Consider the following 16867-nt stretch of genomic DNA (forward strand, 5'->3'; position numbering starts at 1 on the left):
GCGTTTCCTTCCCCCGTGGCCTGGTGGCGGGGCGCGGGCCCTCCGCCGTGCCTGCGCGCAGCAGCGCGGTGACCGGCCGGGGCTGTGGCCGCCGTCGGCGCTGGCCGCGCTCCCCTGCGGGCGCCTCTCCGCGCCCTCGCTGGCGTTTAGAGGTCTGCCCGGGGCCTCTCCTGGGAGAGCAGCAGCGGTGCTGGCGGCAGCCGCCGCTGTTCGTGGGGATCAAAGGTCTGCGCGGGGGCGGGGAGCGCCTGGCCGGGGGCCGCGGCCCCCCGCGGCAGGGCCGGCGGTGCTGGCGCTCGGGTGAGCTAGAGCAAGGGCAGTGGCAGCCGGGTTTGGTGTGGCGTCTGACAGCCCGCACCGCTTCCCCTCCTTGCAGCGGTCTCCTGGGCCCTGACAGTGTTTTGCAGCAGCTCTAGCCTCGAACACTTGTTAAAACCTGCTGTTCAGCCTGTGTGACAGTGCTCTGTCCACTTTGTTTTATACTTCTGTGTGTAACTCAGTGATTTCTTCCAGCATAGTGTTTGTGTATCCCAGCTGATGCATGACAGCTGGGGAGTCCATCACCTGACACTGTAGCCATTTTTAAAAGGTATGTTTGCAATGGCTTTGTTAGCGCTCTYGCAGCTGGATGAACTCAGTTCTGCAGTTGCATCCTGCCATAGATCATTTCAGGAGATTYTCAATAGCTTCCTCTTATTGCTGCTGCACAACTGTCACTAGTGTGGTAAGTACTAGGATTCCTGTCAGTCCCTTGCAGATTGCTGTTCTGCTTCTAGACTGCTGGTATGTCCTTCTGGAATAACTGATTAATAAGGAACMAGCAATTAACTGGTACAATGTGTTCATTTGACATACCCTGTTTATCAGTGATTATCTTACTAAGTGATATTATTAATGCTGCTTCTGCTGACACATTCTTTATTTCCTTACTGATATCATGGTCATAGTTCAGTTATTTGAGTTTTTAATATCTTATTTTCAGACCTTCTCTTAAAATTCTTGTTTCCTTTGCCTATATGTGGGGGGGATTTTTGTTACTGGCAACTAGTCTTTGACTATCCCATTGTTCTCTTTTCTTGTTTTCTCTACTTCAGCTTCKTTATGCTTGTTGAGCTCTCATGTCACAAGAGGAGCTTGAATAAATTCTCTTGTCACTTCTTGGATCAGTGGGTGTGCAGCCTCTTTTATTATTCCAGCCATCATTTATTTTGATCTTGAAGTCAAAGGTAAAAACAGGAAGGATATTAAAGAACTGCAGGCTAATTTATGGACTTCTGTTTTCCTGCTTTATACTTAAATGCTTGTAATTCAACTGTATTACCTTGACAGTTCAGTATTATTGAGTGAGTGAGCCTGGAAGAGGATGAGGGTGTCCTAAGACTGTGCTGGAGGTTGTCTTATCTAGGAGTGAAATAGATTTTCCCCTCCATCCTTCAGAGATGTGGAGATCAGGGGTTTTACCTTCCACCTTGCRAAAACTGTTTCTTAACAAGTTAGACTGAACTAACTTACTTCACTTTTCTTGTAAGAGCTATATTTTTTTGTTCATTAATAATAGTAGCTTAGGCTTTTAATGTTCATAAAGCTGCTCTATCAGGTTTTTCATGGGAAGAGAGGGGGGGAAATCCAGATATTACAGCACAATGACCATTTCAGTGCATTAATGTTGTATAATAGGGAAGTAAAGATGACAAAATAACATGATGCCTCTTTGAGAGGCATATTGAGAAGTTATCCAGTTYTCCTACGTTCCAACTCTTCTTTTGGTTGTAATTTGATACACTGTAGAAAATGATGGCTTTAGAGCAGTGATTAAAACCTTCCATAGTTTAACCTCACTTGATAATGGAAGTGTTCTGGGTGCTGCTGGATTCATGGTCTCCTGTTACTCCTCTTTCTTGCTCTCTACCTCCTACTTCTCCATCCTTACTTCACTCTGCCAGCTCTGGCAATTCCAGAACTTGGATTAAATTAAGAAGCCTGGCAGGATTTGGCAAAGTCTTGCTTCTAACTCATGCTGTATGGTGCAGGTGCCACTTGTAGCTGTCTCTACTGAAACTCAGCAGAGCTTACTTGCTTGGGCTTTGGCAAGCACATCAAACACCATGGAAGCCAGTGTCATGTAGTGACTAGTTGGGTGTGGAAGAGACAGCTCAAAACAGATAAAAACTAGCAAGTACAAACCAGATTCTTAGCTCTAGCTGGCGTTGTTGAAAGCTCTGGTACCTGTGTCTTTCTAACTGGAACAATTTAACATACATCATTAAATGCCAGTTTGCCTTCCTGGTCCTTCTCTTGACAACAACTTTAGATTAACATTGCTGCTGGAATATTAGAAACAGGGTGAGTTATCATGGAAAAAGCAAATTGACTTTAATTGTTACATTAGAAATAACTGGTGGCTTCAGGTGCTCTGAAACTAGTGTTGTGGACTCTCCAGCAAAAGCCTAAGTCTGAGTTCTGTTTGTGTTAGTCTTCATCTGAAGTTTTGAGTTTGTTTTGGAAACTTTTATTATGTGTTAGTGTAGCTCTAACTAGCTATTTTTAATGAGCACTATATAGCAACTATTTCTATATGAAAAATGGATTTGTATAGAAGTGCTTGCTCTTCAAGAGCTATTTAAGTTGGAAGTTAAGCTTATATGCAGTTAAAAATATCTGATCAAAAACAGTTGACTGAACTGAGTACGAAGCAATTGATTTAATTTCAGTGTGCAAGGACAGTCTGTCCTTTTTACAGAAAAGACAAAGGTCCCACTTACCCAACGTATGTGGGTGGCAATGATGCTAACCTAGTCAGGCAGCTGTCCTAGCCTCTTTCAGATGTAGGAAGTTTTTTTTTTTTTTTTTTTTTTTTTTTTCGCCCCGAGGCTTGTCTTTTCTCCAGTTTTATTAGTTTACTTGATGGGAAAAAAAAAAAAAAAAGAAACTCTGACTACTAGCCTTACTTTGCCAGCATCAGAGAGCACTAATTAAAAATGCTTTGCAAGGCAGTTTTGCACTGTCCTTGTGCTCGAAACATCTGTTGTGCTTGCGCTCTGTTAGAGATAGCAGCAGTGGAAGGAAGTGTCATAGTCCTCAATGTAGCAAAGGCTGTTTTTCATCAGTATCTGTAGGCTCACCAGGGAGAATAGTTGCCTAAAGCTGGGAGGTTGGCTTTACTGTTGAGAAATACTTGAGTTTCTCATTATCAYTGGTTCAGACTGACTACAATAAATAGCACGTACAGCTTCCTCTATCAGTTTGGACTGAATTCCTGTAAACACTAAAGCCTTCTGAAGCTTCTTATGTACTTGCTGCTCAAATATTTGCTATTAAAACTGAGTGCTAGTCCTATCCAGGGTGTTGAGTACTCCAGAAATATAATATGGACTCCCTACAGAAAAGGATCAGCTGGGAAATGGCTGGCTGCCAATGAGATGTTCAATTTTTAACAGTTAATCCTAATTCTCTCCTGGGTTCTAAATAATTTATCTGCTTCACATTAAGATGCAGGATCCAGAAAGATTAAACTGAGGATGTTCAGGTCTGGCTGTCCTTTGACTAGAACACTCTCTTTTATGAAGTATTGGTTGGGCATGTGTTAACATAAAAAGCTTGTGCTAAATGAAGAAAGCAGATCAGCAGTGTCTGTTAAGGTGAATATGCTTAGTGGAGGAGAAAACTTCCTAAAATGTATGACACATCCCTAACTGCTATTCAGATTCTCTCCCCTCAACTGGAAGGAAGAGAATCTAAATTTAACTGTTTGAACTTGGACTTGCTGATGATTGCAAGTGTGTCAAAAAAAAATCTCAGCTCACTTTAATGAGTGTTGTATTAAATCTGAGTATTCTTTAATTGGTGTAGGTGTGTATTGGTCTTTGTTTTTTTGTCCTAAAATACTGTTGCTTATTTTCAAATGTAAAGATGTGAACTTAACTTCACTAGCATCTGTCATGAGCAGACTGAGTGAATGACTGCAGATCTCTTTACACCTGTGCAGCAGAGTTTTCTGTGGCCAGAAACAAGTTAAGCAGCAGGTTCAAAGACTTCAGACTGGAGTGGCACATCATCTTTTGATAATGCATTGATGTTTTCTGACCAATTGATTTTTAGTTGTCTGTTTAAGCACTGCTTGCTGTCTTGGCTTGTGCTTTGATGCTTTTTCTCTGCTATAGCCTGGCATGGAGCACGCTCCCCATTTACTCAGCAGTGAGCCATGTTGCTAACCAAAGAACAGCTGTAGTGTGCTTGGACTCCAGACTCCCGGTACTCATCTGAAAAATACATCTGAGCTCTGTGACAGTGTGAGGAAAGGAATGATTGAAATCTGAGGACAAATGAGACTTGGATAGTATGACCCTGTATTTCAAAATATGGTGAAGGAACAGAATAAACTCTTAAGTCTATAATACATTTAATGTTAGCCCATTCAGCTATTTGTGGCTTAATGCTAGCAGCATCTTGCCTGCAGCTTTAGCACAGTAGCGTTCAGCCAGCAGTGCTGAGCGTGCACTGCTTGGTACTCTAGAACTTGTTTCTTCAGCTTATATTGAGCTTGATGCTACCTGCTGACAGAAGGTCATGCGATAGGTAAGTTGCATCTGCTTAGGCTGTAAGACCATGGAAAGGTGTTGGCCAGTATTGCCTTTCTCCCCTCACCTCAAAAAAAAAAAAAAAAGAAAAATCTTTTAAGCTTGAGCTCTTCTGCAGAAAGCAGAAGAGCRGAAGACCTAACCTGTAGGAGACAAGGAGCAGTTAAGATGTTGCAAAGTGGTACATCCTTGCAGTAACAGATGAATCKTTTAAATAACGTGAGCCTTTTCTTTGAGATAAGATGCACTTAACTGATTTCTGTGGAGCAATCAGAGCCTTAATGGTCTTGCCTAAGTTTAATCTTGTACATCAGAGGTGCATGATAAGTTAATGCAGTGTTTTTAATCTGTCTGTGACAAGCAGGAACCAGCTATGTTGCTATGTAAATTCCAGTATATGTATTACCTTTCTTGTAAGATGAAGTGCAAAAACGTGTCATGCATTAGAACCATTTTGATCAGTTAAAATGATCCTGTGAAGAAACAAAAGTAGTTCCTGGTGGTTGGAAGGAAGTGAAACTTTCAGGGTTTGTTTGACTGTGAATTAGCCTTCCTGGGGAAATGAAAGAACAAGTGTTTTTGGCCCTGTGACTGTAGAATTGTCTTCAGGTGCTTTCTCAAGCAAACTGCCTTGGAATGCATACCCACACCTCCCTGGTGCTTGACATCTACTCTGAAAGTGTCAGACTTCTCAAAGTTGCTGAAAAAATGTTGAAGGCACCTGTCTGTTGCTGTGTTGATGGTGCCTCATGTTACGAACTTTGTCCCTGTATCCTCAGAGTACCCCTAAATTTAGTACATGAGTCAAGTATTGTATCTGAAAAGGTCATATTTCAGTGAAGGCACTAGCCAAGAAATTCTTGTTGGAATGTGGTGTAAACAGTACCTGCTGCTTGCCAACCAGGCAAATCCTGTCCTGGCTGCTAGCTTTGGCACAAGGCAGAAGAGGGCTTAAACCAATGAGTTCTATGTACTGTCCAAATAATGTTTTGTGATAGGACATGTCACTGTGCCCTGTTTATTTGGAGATAAAATCATCAGATATCAGATGATGAAACTCTAGTGGGCTTGGCGAGACTCTTGATGACTCTGAAGGAGGCTATACTTTATCTCTAACTTCTCTTTGAAACCTAAGACTAAATGCTTGAAGTGCTCACCTAATTCTTATTAGTTTCCTCTAACTGTTTTAAAGTCTGAGCCTTAATTGGTTGTTTAAGTGGCCGGAAGCATGGAGCAGTATCGTATGATCTCAGTATTTGCTTTGCACCTGTTCTTCTGAGCTACTACTGAAGATAATAGAAGGCTCTTGATGTGTCAAGCATGTTTAGGTTAGATACTATATTGAAACAGTGTGATGCTTTGCTTTGTATCCCTAAAACTATGGGGCTACTGGTAGTATAGCCCTAAAATACATATATCTATAACTCTTTGCAGAGCTTGGTAGCTAAAGTAGCAATTCAGGCTTAGCACTTCATATAAAAATGCTTTTTCACTTTTACTGAAAAATGCTGGCAGAAGACAAGATACTGGACAGTACAATAAAGCTGTACTGTTTAAAAAGCTGGTACTAAACATGCATGCCCCATGGAGCAATGGGAATGAAGTGACTTCTGTCTGTGGACGAGCCTTGTCTCCGTAGGAAACCTGCAACTGTGTGCAAGTCTCAGATTTGTCCGTAATGATTCCACTCCACATACTGATGCATATCTTAGTGAAGGTACCTAGTGTCCTTTAAGGGTTACTTGAGGAATTCCCTGTAGCTCTCCTGGCTTTTGTAGTACCCATTTCTGTTCTAATCTGAAAAAGTAGGATGTTGAGTTTTTTTCCTCACTACACTTGTATAGGTGCTGTGTTAAAACAGTGCTAAAATGATTCTTCCCTGTAGTGTGACTTCCAACTCTTTTTCCTTGATGAAAGGAAGAATGAGAAGACTTCATAAATCTAGCACTTTGCAAGTTAAATTTGGAGTTAGCCTCCAATCACAAATAGAATTAAATATATCAATTGAAACATCTGTTGCTAACTTCATCTCGCTTGCTAAAAGTGAATCCAGTGTTCTATACACAAAGAGCAATTGTCTGTTTGTTCATATTAATACTGACCCACTTAGAGGAGATTCTAGATTAAATTTTGACTAGCTGAACACTGTGGTTATCTGTCCTCTTTTTGTAAACCCTGAAGTTATTAGGTCAATGCAAGAAGGATTTAACAAAATGGAAGGTGACCTCATCTGTGCTTGMAAAAGGGGAGGTATTTGTCCTAAGTGATTAGAGGCAGAGCTCTCAAATCCATTTTATATGTTAAACCTTTAAAATTTCAGAGCTGAGTACTCTGGCTCAGCTCCTGCAAATCTGCTCTGGCTGAGAGAAGTCTGCTTAGGCATTCAGAAATGTCGGGCAGCCACTCTAGGAAGTCCCTTAAGTGTCATGGTTGAAACTGTGGGACACTTAAAAATTTAACCTCACAGGCTAGATTAGCTGCTTAGTTAATCACTACACATACTTGATAAGCAGATGTAACAGCAGCAGTGCCATCTTCATTTATGTACAGACTAACCTGAAGCTTTAGATAAGATGTTGACAAATGCCCAAGTCTTAAGCACATGTGAGGTATACCTGGATCTGCTTCAAGAACTTCTAAAATGCATTYACTTAATTCCCTCTAGAAGAGGAAAAAGACTAAGTGTCAAAAGGATAGCGCTGTTTTATTAGCAAGTTGATTTTTCTCCAAGCTAGTATGGTTTGGTTCTAATTACAAAAGTAATGGACAAAAACTGGATATAGAAGTGTCACAATGTGAGGTGTTTGAAATCTGAAGACTGGTGGGGAGATGAGTTGGAATTAAAACTTCGTTTGGATGAGTTATATTGAGTCATTAGTAGAAAATGTTAATGATTGGTCATGCTGAATTTTATTTTAACTTTAATCAGTGATATGAAAGCTGTAGAACAGAAAACTATCATAAAATCCAGCTGACAAAGGTCTTAGAGATGCTAATATAAATATTACTTGTGATGTTTCTAAGTGAAACAGTGATGGGAAGATAATTTTAAATGGGGAAGCACCTGGTTGTCCTTTAGGCACTGACTATTCAGGAGCTTACTCTTTCTTCTGGCACTTTCAATGAAAAGTCAAACTTTATAGTTTGCCTCTTGGCTGTTGCTTCTAAATTGTATGTAATGTTGGTAAACTTGTTTTAAGGGTGAAAATAAGAACATTGTATTAGAATAATGAGCATTTGAATTCTTCATTTTGACATGAAGCTGATAATCTCTTGATCAGAAGTATAAATGTTTGCTTTTATAGTCTCACTCTTTTGGTGAAGCTCAGAGTTGGAAAATAAAAGCTTCCGAATTCTCCAGGGTTAGTGTCTCTGCTTTCCTCACCTCCGTTCTCCTACAACGCAAACAGCTGCGGTGGCATAAACTGCCATCCAACATGCRGTTAATCAATAGCTGATGTTGGACTTACTTTCTTCCAAGGGATTTTGGTGCAGCTGCATTGGTACAGACAGTACTTCTGAGGCTTCCTCATTCTTACTGGCAGAAGAGTAAGGCTTTTGTATGGCCTCTTATTGGCTTATTTTCTGAGTCAGAAATACAGGTCTCAAAGGAGCAGATAGAGCTCTGAAGCTTTTGCCTGGAAGCTCTGATTCCAAATCAGCTTATTATGCCTATAGGGAATCAGAAGTGCTAACTGTAAATATTGCTTACATTTTAGTTACAGGCCTAAAGCTATATTGTGTTCATTGGCATTATCAAATTTTTGTAATAGTCTTTGTATGTGCTCAAGTGCTAATTAGGCAGCTGTGTCTGAGCCTCCTGATGGAGGCTCACCATCTTGATGTGTGATGATAGTATAATTTCTCGATGCAAGTGTAGAAACAGCAGAGCCTGTTATACAAGGTTCTATTTATAAAAGTTACACTTCCTTATTAATCCTGTGTAAAAGTAGCAGGAAACTTTTGGTCTGACTTAGCATTGCAGTAACAGCATAGATGCTATCAAGTTGAGGGGAGCAGTGGCCTATCACTTCAAGTCCTTTAAATATTAAGAGATTTGAGGTACCTTTTTGTAACTAGGGACGGTTTTACTGTATTGCTAAGACTCTGACTATATGCCTTTCTATGAAGTCCATAGCCCTGCTCTGGTGTTCTGTAGCAACCTCATCTGAAGTTGTACCGATTCTTGTTACTGCTTCCTGTATCTCTTCTCATGAGGATATTTGCCTGCTGCAGTTGAGAGAATTAGTATGCTATAGGCAACTGATATAACTTGAAATTTGTCAATAGGCAAAAGATTTGTAATCATGAGCGTATCAAAAAGTGGCTATGACTGAATATAAACCAATTAAAATGTCTGTGATAGGACCTCTACATAAATTTTATGTTCTTATCTTCCAATAGAGATTCAGCTTTATCTATATTAATAGAGTTGCATGCTTTGTCTTCCATCTGCAGGTAACTTGGCTAGCAGGTGGAACCAGACAGTAAAAGCTGCATCTACTGAGGCCTACTGATTACTTCTAGCTTGAAGAAAGTGACACTGGTAAAACTTTGCTTGTTACTTACTCTCATTTGGCTTAACCAGGTAGTTGAAGAAAGATGAAGACCAAGGCAAAAACCTGCTCCTTCAGTGCAGATGAAATCTAACTGTAGCCAGTTATTTGAGTCATCTGTGTTTTTCAAAAGAAACAATTTTGTGAGCTGATTCAGCTATCAAAGTGGAAGGATGTTTTAGTTCTGTGACTAGATTTTCTCTTTTCTCTCCTTTACACTGAAATCCTTGAAGGATTGGATATAATCCTAGTTCTTTAGCTGCAGAATTGCATTGAATTAAAATATACAAGTGACTGCCTTAAATACCTGCAGGTGTTAGTACCAATATTCTCATTGCCTTGCAGAAGTCAGACTGAGAAAATAGCACAGTAGTCCTTTCAAGTTCCCCTTCTCAGCTTGGCTTGTACATCTGGGAAGAAACACATCCGAAGCTGCTGATCTTACCTCATAGAAGATGAGTGGAAAGCCAGGTTATTTGGGTTAGACACTAGGGATCCTGGCCAAGATTGACTGACTACAGACTGTAGGGTTTGACACCTGAGACACTGCTGCAATTCTAGTGCAGTGCTGATTAGGAATGAATCTGCCCAACTCATCCAGTCTTTATTTGTTGTGATGGTCAGAGTCTTCAGAGCAGTACAAAATAAACTTCCTTTCATTTAAAAGTTGCTYATAAAAGGTGGTATCTAGTATTTTTGTAGTAGTGTTAACTGACAACTTAATGTGGCTGGTGTGGTTTTATAGTTAACATGGCAATTGACATTGATTCTAAACAGTCTATTGGAAAGATTAAAGATGTTTTTTTTTTAATCCTCAGGTTCAAAATGAGTGCAATGTTGGAAACCCCTGAGCTGCCAGCAGTATTTGATGGGGTGAAGCTGGCTGCAGTTGCTGCTGTTTTGTATGTTATTGTTCGCTGCCTGAACTTAAAGAGTCCGACTGCTCCTCCTGATCTCATTTACCAGGACTCTGCTTTGTCCCGCTTTCTGCTCAAATCCTGCCCACTTCTGACCAAAGAGTAAGTAGYATCTCTTTAGCATGTTGCCTTGCACCACAGGGAGAAGAGCTGCRCTTAACCTTCTCCCTAGGGTGTTTCTTAAACCTTGGTGCAAATGAATGGCAAAGTATTCTCTGAGAAAATAAAGAGATTCTRGATCTGGAAACCAGTATATTAACAGTCAAATATTTTACTATTGCTAGTGTCCTGGCTGCCTGGATTACATAGGACCAAGCCTTGTTCAGGACTGTCTGTGGATACATGGAAAAGTATACCTGCACCTCAAGCTTGCTCTGAATTRCTAGGATCTGTATACTGGTATTGCAGTGGACTGTGCTGTACAACACTACCTGTGGAAATGAGGGAGGGAGAAATACAATCAGCATTTGTTTTTGATCACACTTCCTCTGTTCTAGTAGGGAAGAAATCTGTTGGGGCTCACAGTAGTAAAGACTTCAGACACTGCTAATGAACATAGGGATAGCTATTAGTTCTATAGTGTCTACTTCTTTTGAAGTGCCTTAAGTTGTTAGRCTAGTGATGCACTCTGTCCAATAATAGATTTCACAACTAATTTATTAAAGTAATGACATCTTGGCCAATTGTAAGAAAAGGCTGTTTAATTTGCTGTGAAGTCAACATCAAGGTCAAGTGTATTTGAGCAGACTGGTCCTTGACCTCTCATTGTAGGGGCTCCAGGATCAGTGTAGCTGCCCTTCACTTTAAATTTTAGTAAATGCTTCATACTATTAGGTAATGAGGCTTTTGGCGTACTTTTTATTACAGTATTTCTATCTTGCAATCACCGTAAGTCCTATTTAAAAGCTCTAAGTTAATTATCTAGTAAGCTCTGTCAAGTAAACCTTCCTTTTGGATCTCGGGTGTTGAACTGACTTGATAGTCATTCTAGTGAAGATGGGAGGCTTTTAGCAGTGTTATGTTACGTGCTTTGATTGCAGAAGTGTAAGATCTTAGGCCATCAGGTTCCTAAATTGTTAGAGGCAACAAAGCATTATTCCTTTTGAAGCAGATTCCAAAGAGGATTGCCTGATGAACTGGATCTTGTGGTAACATAGACCTATGCTGAAACTGAGTGCTGAAATTGGACCTTAATTATGTTTGGTGCCTTAACTGCAAAGCAGTTGCTTCTATGTAAAAGACTGCGGAGGTTCTGGTTACTTGGTATCTTAGCTGCTTGACACCTCACTGTTGGCATTCCAGGTTCATATGTCCCTAGTCAGTGAAAGAACAAGCAGGAAGCTTTACTGATTACCAGTCTTAAAGGCATATTGATCTCAGATTACTCAAAGCTTAGATGCATGTACTTACAGTAAGCTAATTCAGAGTCTGTGCTGCTTCATTTTCATCTCTGCTCTCATAGCTCAAGTCATGTCTGAAGAACTGCAACACATCTGTTGTACACTGATTCCGCAAGCAGTTCTCTTCTGTAGCCTTAGTGCTGTTACTAGTGTGTGGTCTTGGACAGTGTACTCTGTCCTGATCGAGTCAGAGCTCAAACTTCTCTGAAAACTAGCAGTGATTTCTAACGCGTGATCCTTAAACAATGCCTGAAATGCTTCTATGGCTACAGGAAAGAAATGCAACTGAACAAATGGCTAGAATCAAATGTGTCAATAGTTAACTGCTCAGTCTTATCCCCTGGAAAGGGGAATATAATGGTTCTGGGATTTTGAAAGTGTTTGGAGGAAGGATAATTATGTTCTAACATGATGTATATGCGACTGCTTTCTTGTTGAAGTATCACAGACATTTAAGTATAGAGATTAAAGAAATCAAAGAAATTCTGTCTGTCTCTACTCTCCAGGTGACTCTCCTGTCTGGTGGGGAACAAATATATCTAAATTCCTTCAATTATGTGTGAATTAGTTTGTAGGGCTAATTAGCTGGAGACAGCTTGTGCCATACTCCACTGAAATCTTAAGGCTTTGATTACTTCCTAATTTTCTGAATGTTAGGAAAGCTGATTAAGCAGCTCTTTTTGAACTCAAGCGTGGATACAAAATAAATAGCCCAACAGTCCTTTCTTTCATATCAGTACTGGCTTTGTGGARATGTCCCACTGATTCATCTGTACAGCTGTGAACTGGTTTTCTGAGCTGGTCTGTTTGGTTTCCATATACTCAAGGGAGGAAGGGGAAAAAGATGGTCACCCTCCTTAATGGTAAGGGTAATGCTGAAAAGCCTGGGTGGCAGGAAGAGAGCAGAAATGAATTAAGTTGTTCTACCTGTGCAGCTATTCAAAACCACCTAAAATGGTGTCTAGGGACTGTTGATAAYTTGCCTTTTGACCTTTGAACTGCAGCTTTGGTTACACACATCAGCAGGGAGTAAATATTTTTTTTCTAAACTTGTCTGTAGGTTGAAGCGTGGAAATTACTGAATCTCTCCTAACTTGGCTGTGTCTACTTCARTTTGAGCTAGACCTGCCACTTGCCTGTATGTTTCATGAGTAAACCACTTCAGTGTTTTTTCACCCCTCACCCTCATAACACCACCTTTACCTATGGATTTATTGAGTAAATTGTGAACTTATCTTAATGAAGCTAAGTGGTGGGTAGATAAAGAGCTTTTGGTAGTAAAACTGCGTGAGATGACTACATGCTAGATACCTTGTGCTTGTAAATGTTAGTATTGCTTTTAACAGTTAACTCTTTACTTATTTTAAGAATTGTTATCTGTCAAACCCTGATAAGCAAGAGAATTTGCCTACCTAGATTTCATGTTTTTTTTYCTTTGTTTTCCTTCTGCTACTGTCAAGCTTGGTCCTTTGGCTTACCAGGTAAATTAAAAATCAGTCCCTCTTTTCATTTAAAGAACTGCCTCTTGCTCGGAAGCTCTTGTGAGTCAACACAACTGTTGGTATCCTTGAATACTTACTTGCCTAGCCAYTGGCTGCAGCTGTCTCCTTTTTCTGTCTTCTCAACTGGTACAGAAAGTCTGCTCTCTTCTCCTGTTCCTGTGGAATACAGCATTAGCTCCTCTGACCCTAAAATAATCTTGATCAGTATTTACTGTCCTAGGATACTTTTTTTGGCTGTTTCCAACTTCTTCTGCTGTCAAATGTGTGTATCATTATTTTTAATGAGCATAGTGCTTATACTGCAACTCTATGGGAAACAATTACCCTTGTCTCCTGCATGTTTATATTCTTAACAGCAAGCTCCTCAAGACTGGAGCAAGTGACTGCCAAGCCTCTTAGTAAATGCTGTTGAAGAGCCAGCTTACATCCTCCTTATCCTTTGTTTGTGCAGTAACTTACACTGATAAGTAGGCTGCCTAGTGCCAGAATATTTTTCTGCACTGTTGTTCTTCCCTAGATGTGAGCATAGAAGCAGTCAGAAAAGCTGACTTCAGTCTTTTAAGTCTTCCATCTAATGAGTGTTTGATTCCTACCAGCTCCTTAGTGTTTTATGCTGGATGGAATAAAGTAGAATAAAAATGAAACAGTATTCTGGTGCTTTGGCATGTGGACATCTTAAGAGATAGGAAAATGGCAGCTTGCTATAAGTGGGAGCCTTGACCTTAGGGAAGGAAGGGTTTTTTTTTTTTAGCTTCCTCTAAAACACTTAGACTTGTTTGTGAAAGTCAGCTGTTGTAGTGCAGGTAGTAGTACTCAGGGCATCTCGTGATTTTGGCAACTTCTAGACTCTGCTTTTTGAATTCAATGTACAATAGCACRTTAAAGATGATATAAGAGTTAATGTTTAAAGTGTTACTCTCCAGTGAAATGATATGTTCCTGGAATAAGCCTGTTGCTGGACTTCCATTTCAGATGTTTGAGCATCTGAATGCTGATGACTGCTAATAAAAATAGCATGGTTCTCATGTGCTTTGAGCTGCTTATACAGCTGTTGCCTTCCTAAATTCCTATATACTGGGTGATGAACACGCTCTGAAATCATAATCTGTCTGATGGCCACTAAAACATAATCTACAAGCATCTGTTGGGATTATTTTCTAATATAAATTTAGGACAACATTTGAGCACCTGGGAATTCTCTTGTTCTTATGAACTGTTCTGAATATTCACCTGTCAAGATGTGGGGCTGGGTTATGTAGCTGAAATGGAGCATTTGGGATTAAATTTTAGCATTTGTGAACATATTAATATAACTGGGTATGAATTTACTTAGGTAGTTAAGAGCAATAATCTGAACTCTGTACCTGCATCATGTCACAATTTAGTTGCCATATTAAGTAACTGGTAACCCTGCRCTTGTATTTCAGTAACTGAACTGTGACTGAAGGCAGACAGGAGAACATGAAACACATGAAGTTGTAGGGCTAGCCCTCAAGTATCTGTCCTTCGTCAGAATATCTGGTGTCTCTGACGAAATCAAAACAGGGAAAACACTTAGGTAAGTTCAGTTACCAGCCTTTTTATCTAGAGCAGGCTGAGAAGCAATTTCTTCCACAGAAACCAAGATTTCTGTGTCGAGTGTAACATGATCTTGCCTCTAGCTCTTTCAGCTATCAATACTTGAATGTCTGATTGTCCTGCATCATYCTCTTCCTTGTGTGGACGCACAGATGCCTTGTCTTGAGCCAGAGATCATCTTGGCTGCTGTTTATCACCTACCTGGCTGCTCAGGCTTCATTTTGGCTAGCTCCTGAGAATCTGTAATTCTTGGCTATTGCAGAGTAGTGAGTATGCTGCATGTAGATGTAGTTCTGCTGTCTCTACTTGGCCTCTCGTGCATTTGAGAGCTGCCTAGCTGGAACAGCGCACACTAGGCAATGTATAGTGGTAGAGAACAGTCTCCGTTGAGTGGAACCTGTTACCCTGGGATAAGCTCTATGGGAGTTTTTCAGAACTGTTTTGTCTTACAGCAAGCATTGTAGAGAAGCTGAAGAAACCTCTATCGCATCTTTGAACACTTCTGTTCCTACTTAAGACCAATGCCTGAGGGAAACTACCTCACTTCATAAGTAAAAGGCCATTTTTTGGAAGTCCTGGCTAAACTTGATAGTAGTGACTGCCTTTGCATAAGATCTAAAGGGTAATGTTTGAATGTTCCTTAAACTGAATATTAAATTGCTTCTCTTAAAGAGTCCAGCCTGCATGGTGTTGAATTTTCCATGTGTCACATGCTGTGAGCTTATTTTCTTAAAGCTTACCTTAAGAAAAATAGACTGGATGCATGCCCTTCTGACAACAAGTTGATTTGTTTAGTGGAGCATCCTTTTTTTCAGCTGTTAGCCAGGAATGGTGGCCTTATTGCAAAGCAATCTGTGCTAAAGCCATAGCTATCAACACTTAAGTAACTGAATTCTTAGGTTTGTCAGCTGGGTTGAGTCCAAAATGTCTCCTAGACTATTTTTTTTCCAGAGTATGGCATGAGTGAAGAAAAGTAGCTTATCTGATATTTGCTTTTATAGGGTGGAAACACTCATAGTTCTTGGCTGTGAAATATTGCTGGGGAGGTGCTTTACATGGGTTTGTAGGTTAGACTGAAAAAGCCGCTAGAAATCATGAAGTTTATACATTAGACTAAGTTAGACAAGCAAGTTTTCAATTTGAAAAGGTGAGTTTAAATGTCTTTCTCCCCTCCCCCCAATTATGGAAGATTTACACAGCCTTTCCCCTTGAAGTTTTACAATATTCAGTCTCCTAGATTTGGGTGCTTAAGGGACTTAGAATATTCTATCTCGTAAGCCTGTTGCTTAAAGGTGAGTGGATGGTGATGAAGCAAAAAGTAGCTTGAGATAGCAGTTATCAGTCTTTGAAATACATGAAAATTATGGTGTGAACTTGCTAAGTGCAGACTGCAGAGGCATATAGATTCATGTAGGAGTAATGAGTACTGCCCAATATACACTACTCATGCTAGATCTTAACCTTTGAATAGTCCTCTTAAAGTGTAGCTCCATGCAGAGTGAGTACTTTAAGCTACTGACTAGAGTCAGGTTAAACTGAATGTTTTTTTTGGTATGCTCAGAAAATACCTTGTGCCCTCTGAAGGGAGGAGAGTAGTGAATGTGCACTTGTTTGTAGGGCTTTACACAATCCTAGCTTTCAGATGGGAAGCTGGAATCCATAGGCAGCCTCTGTCTGTTATGGGTGGAGTCATAGGATTTCTTGACTCTTCAGTCTGTCTCTCACTGAAGCACAATTCAGTGAAGCTGCATGTTCAATTTAGCTTTGTAAAATGGTATATGAAGGTCTGTTCTTCAGGTTACTTCAGGTTTTTTTTGAAGGCAGTCCAAGGGACTTCTTCCAAAGAAACTAGTTGCAACCTGAGGAAGCAGGCTGTGGTAAATAGCATGCTGATAAGAGTCTGGAATCCATTTGTCTGCATTTAAGTTCTGGTAATAGTGAGGCCTTGACTGTTGTAGTTTCCTTTCAGAGTAACAACATCCTGGGGTATGTGCTGCTGCATCTACTGCATCTATTGCATGGTATGACTAACTTGTAACTGGGAGCTGAATTTTAAATGAGTGGGGGAGAGAGTGGAGCTTGCAGAGTTCTTGGATTTTTTGTTGAGGTGGTAGCATTAATCAGGCACAGCTGTATAACTTAACTACTGAGCTGGATAAATAGCTTTCCTGCTACCCTATGGGACAAGACTCTGAATTCTACCTGCGATCCTCTTGATAAACAGTGCTCTGTAGAAACAGTCACTAAAACTTTCCAGTTCATGTTCTTCTCCTGGGATTAGAGCCAATGCAACAAAGTTGACATGCAAATCTCCAGAAGAGTTGCACATTGTACTAT

General features: G+C 40.3%; 1 protein-coding gene across 1 annotated transcript in view; it reads left to right on the plus strand.

Annotated features, from left to right (window-relative positions):
- Window positions 1-9035: 9035 nt before the first annotated feature.
- Window positions 9036-16867, plus strand: part of ABHD2 (abhydrolase domain containing 2, acylglycerol lipase) — a 31066-nt gene continuing 23234 nt past the window's right edge. Inside the window, exons 1-2 of the mRNA XM_085308674.1 lie at window positions 9036-9123; window positions 9952-10152. Coding sequence (XP_085164800.1) covers window positions 9959-10152 — 194 coding nt within the window. The 5' untranslated portion in view covers window positions 9036-9123; window positions 9952-9958. The remainder of the gene's footprint in view (window positions 9124-9951; window positions 10153-16867) is intronic.

This window comes from Rhea americana, unplaced genomic scaffold (genome assembly GCF_003343005.1).
Source record: "Rhea americana isolate MKP2758 unplaced genomic scaffold, rheAme1 scaffold_28, whole genome shotgun sequence".
NCBI lineage: Eukaryota > Metazoa > Chordata > Aves > Rheiformes > Rheidae > Rhea > Rhea americana.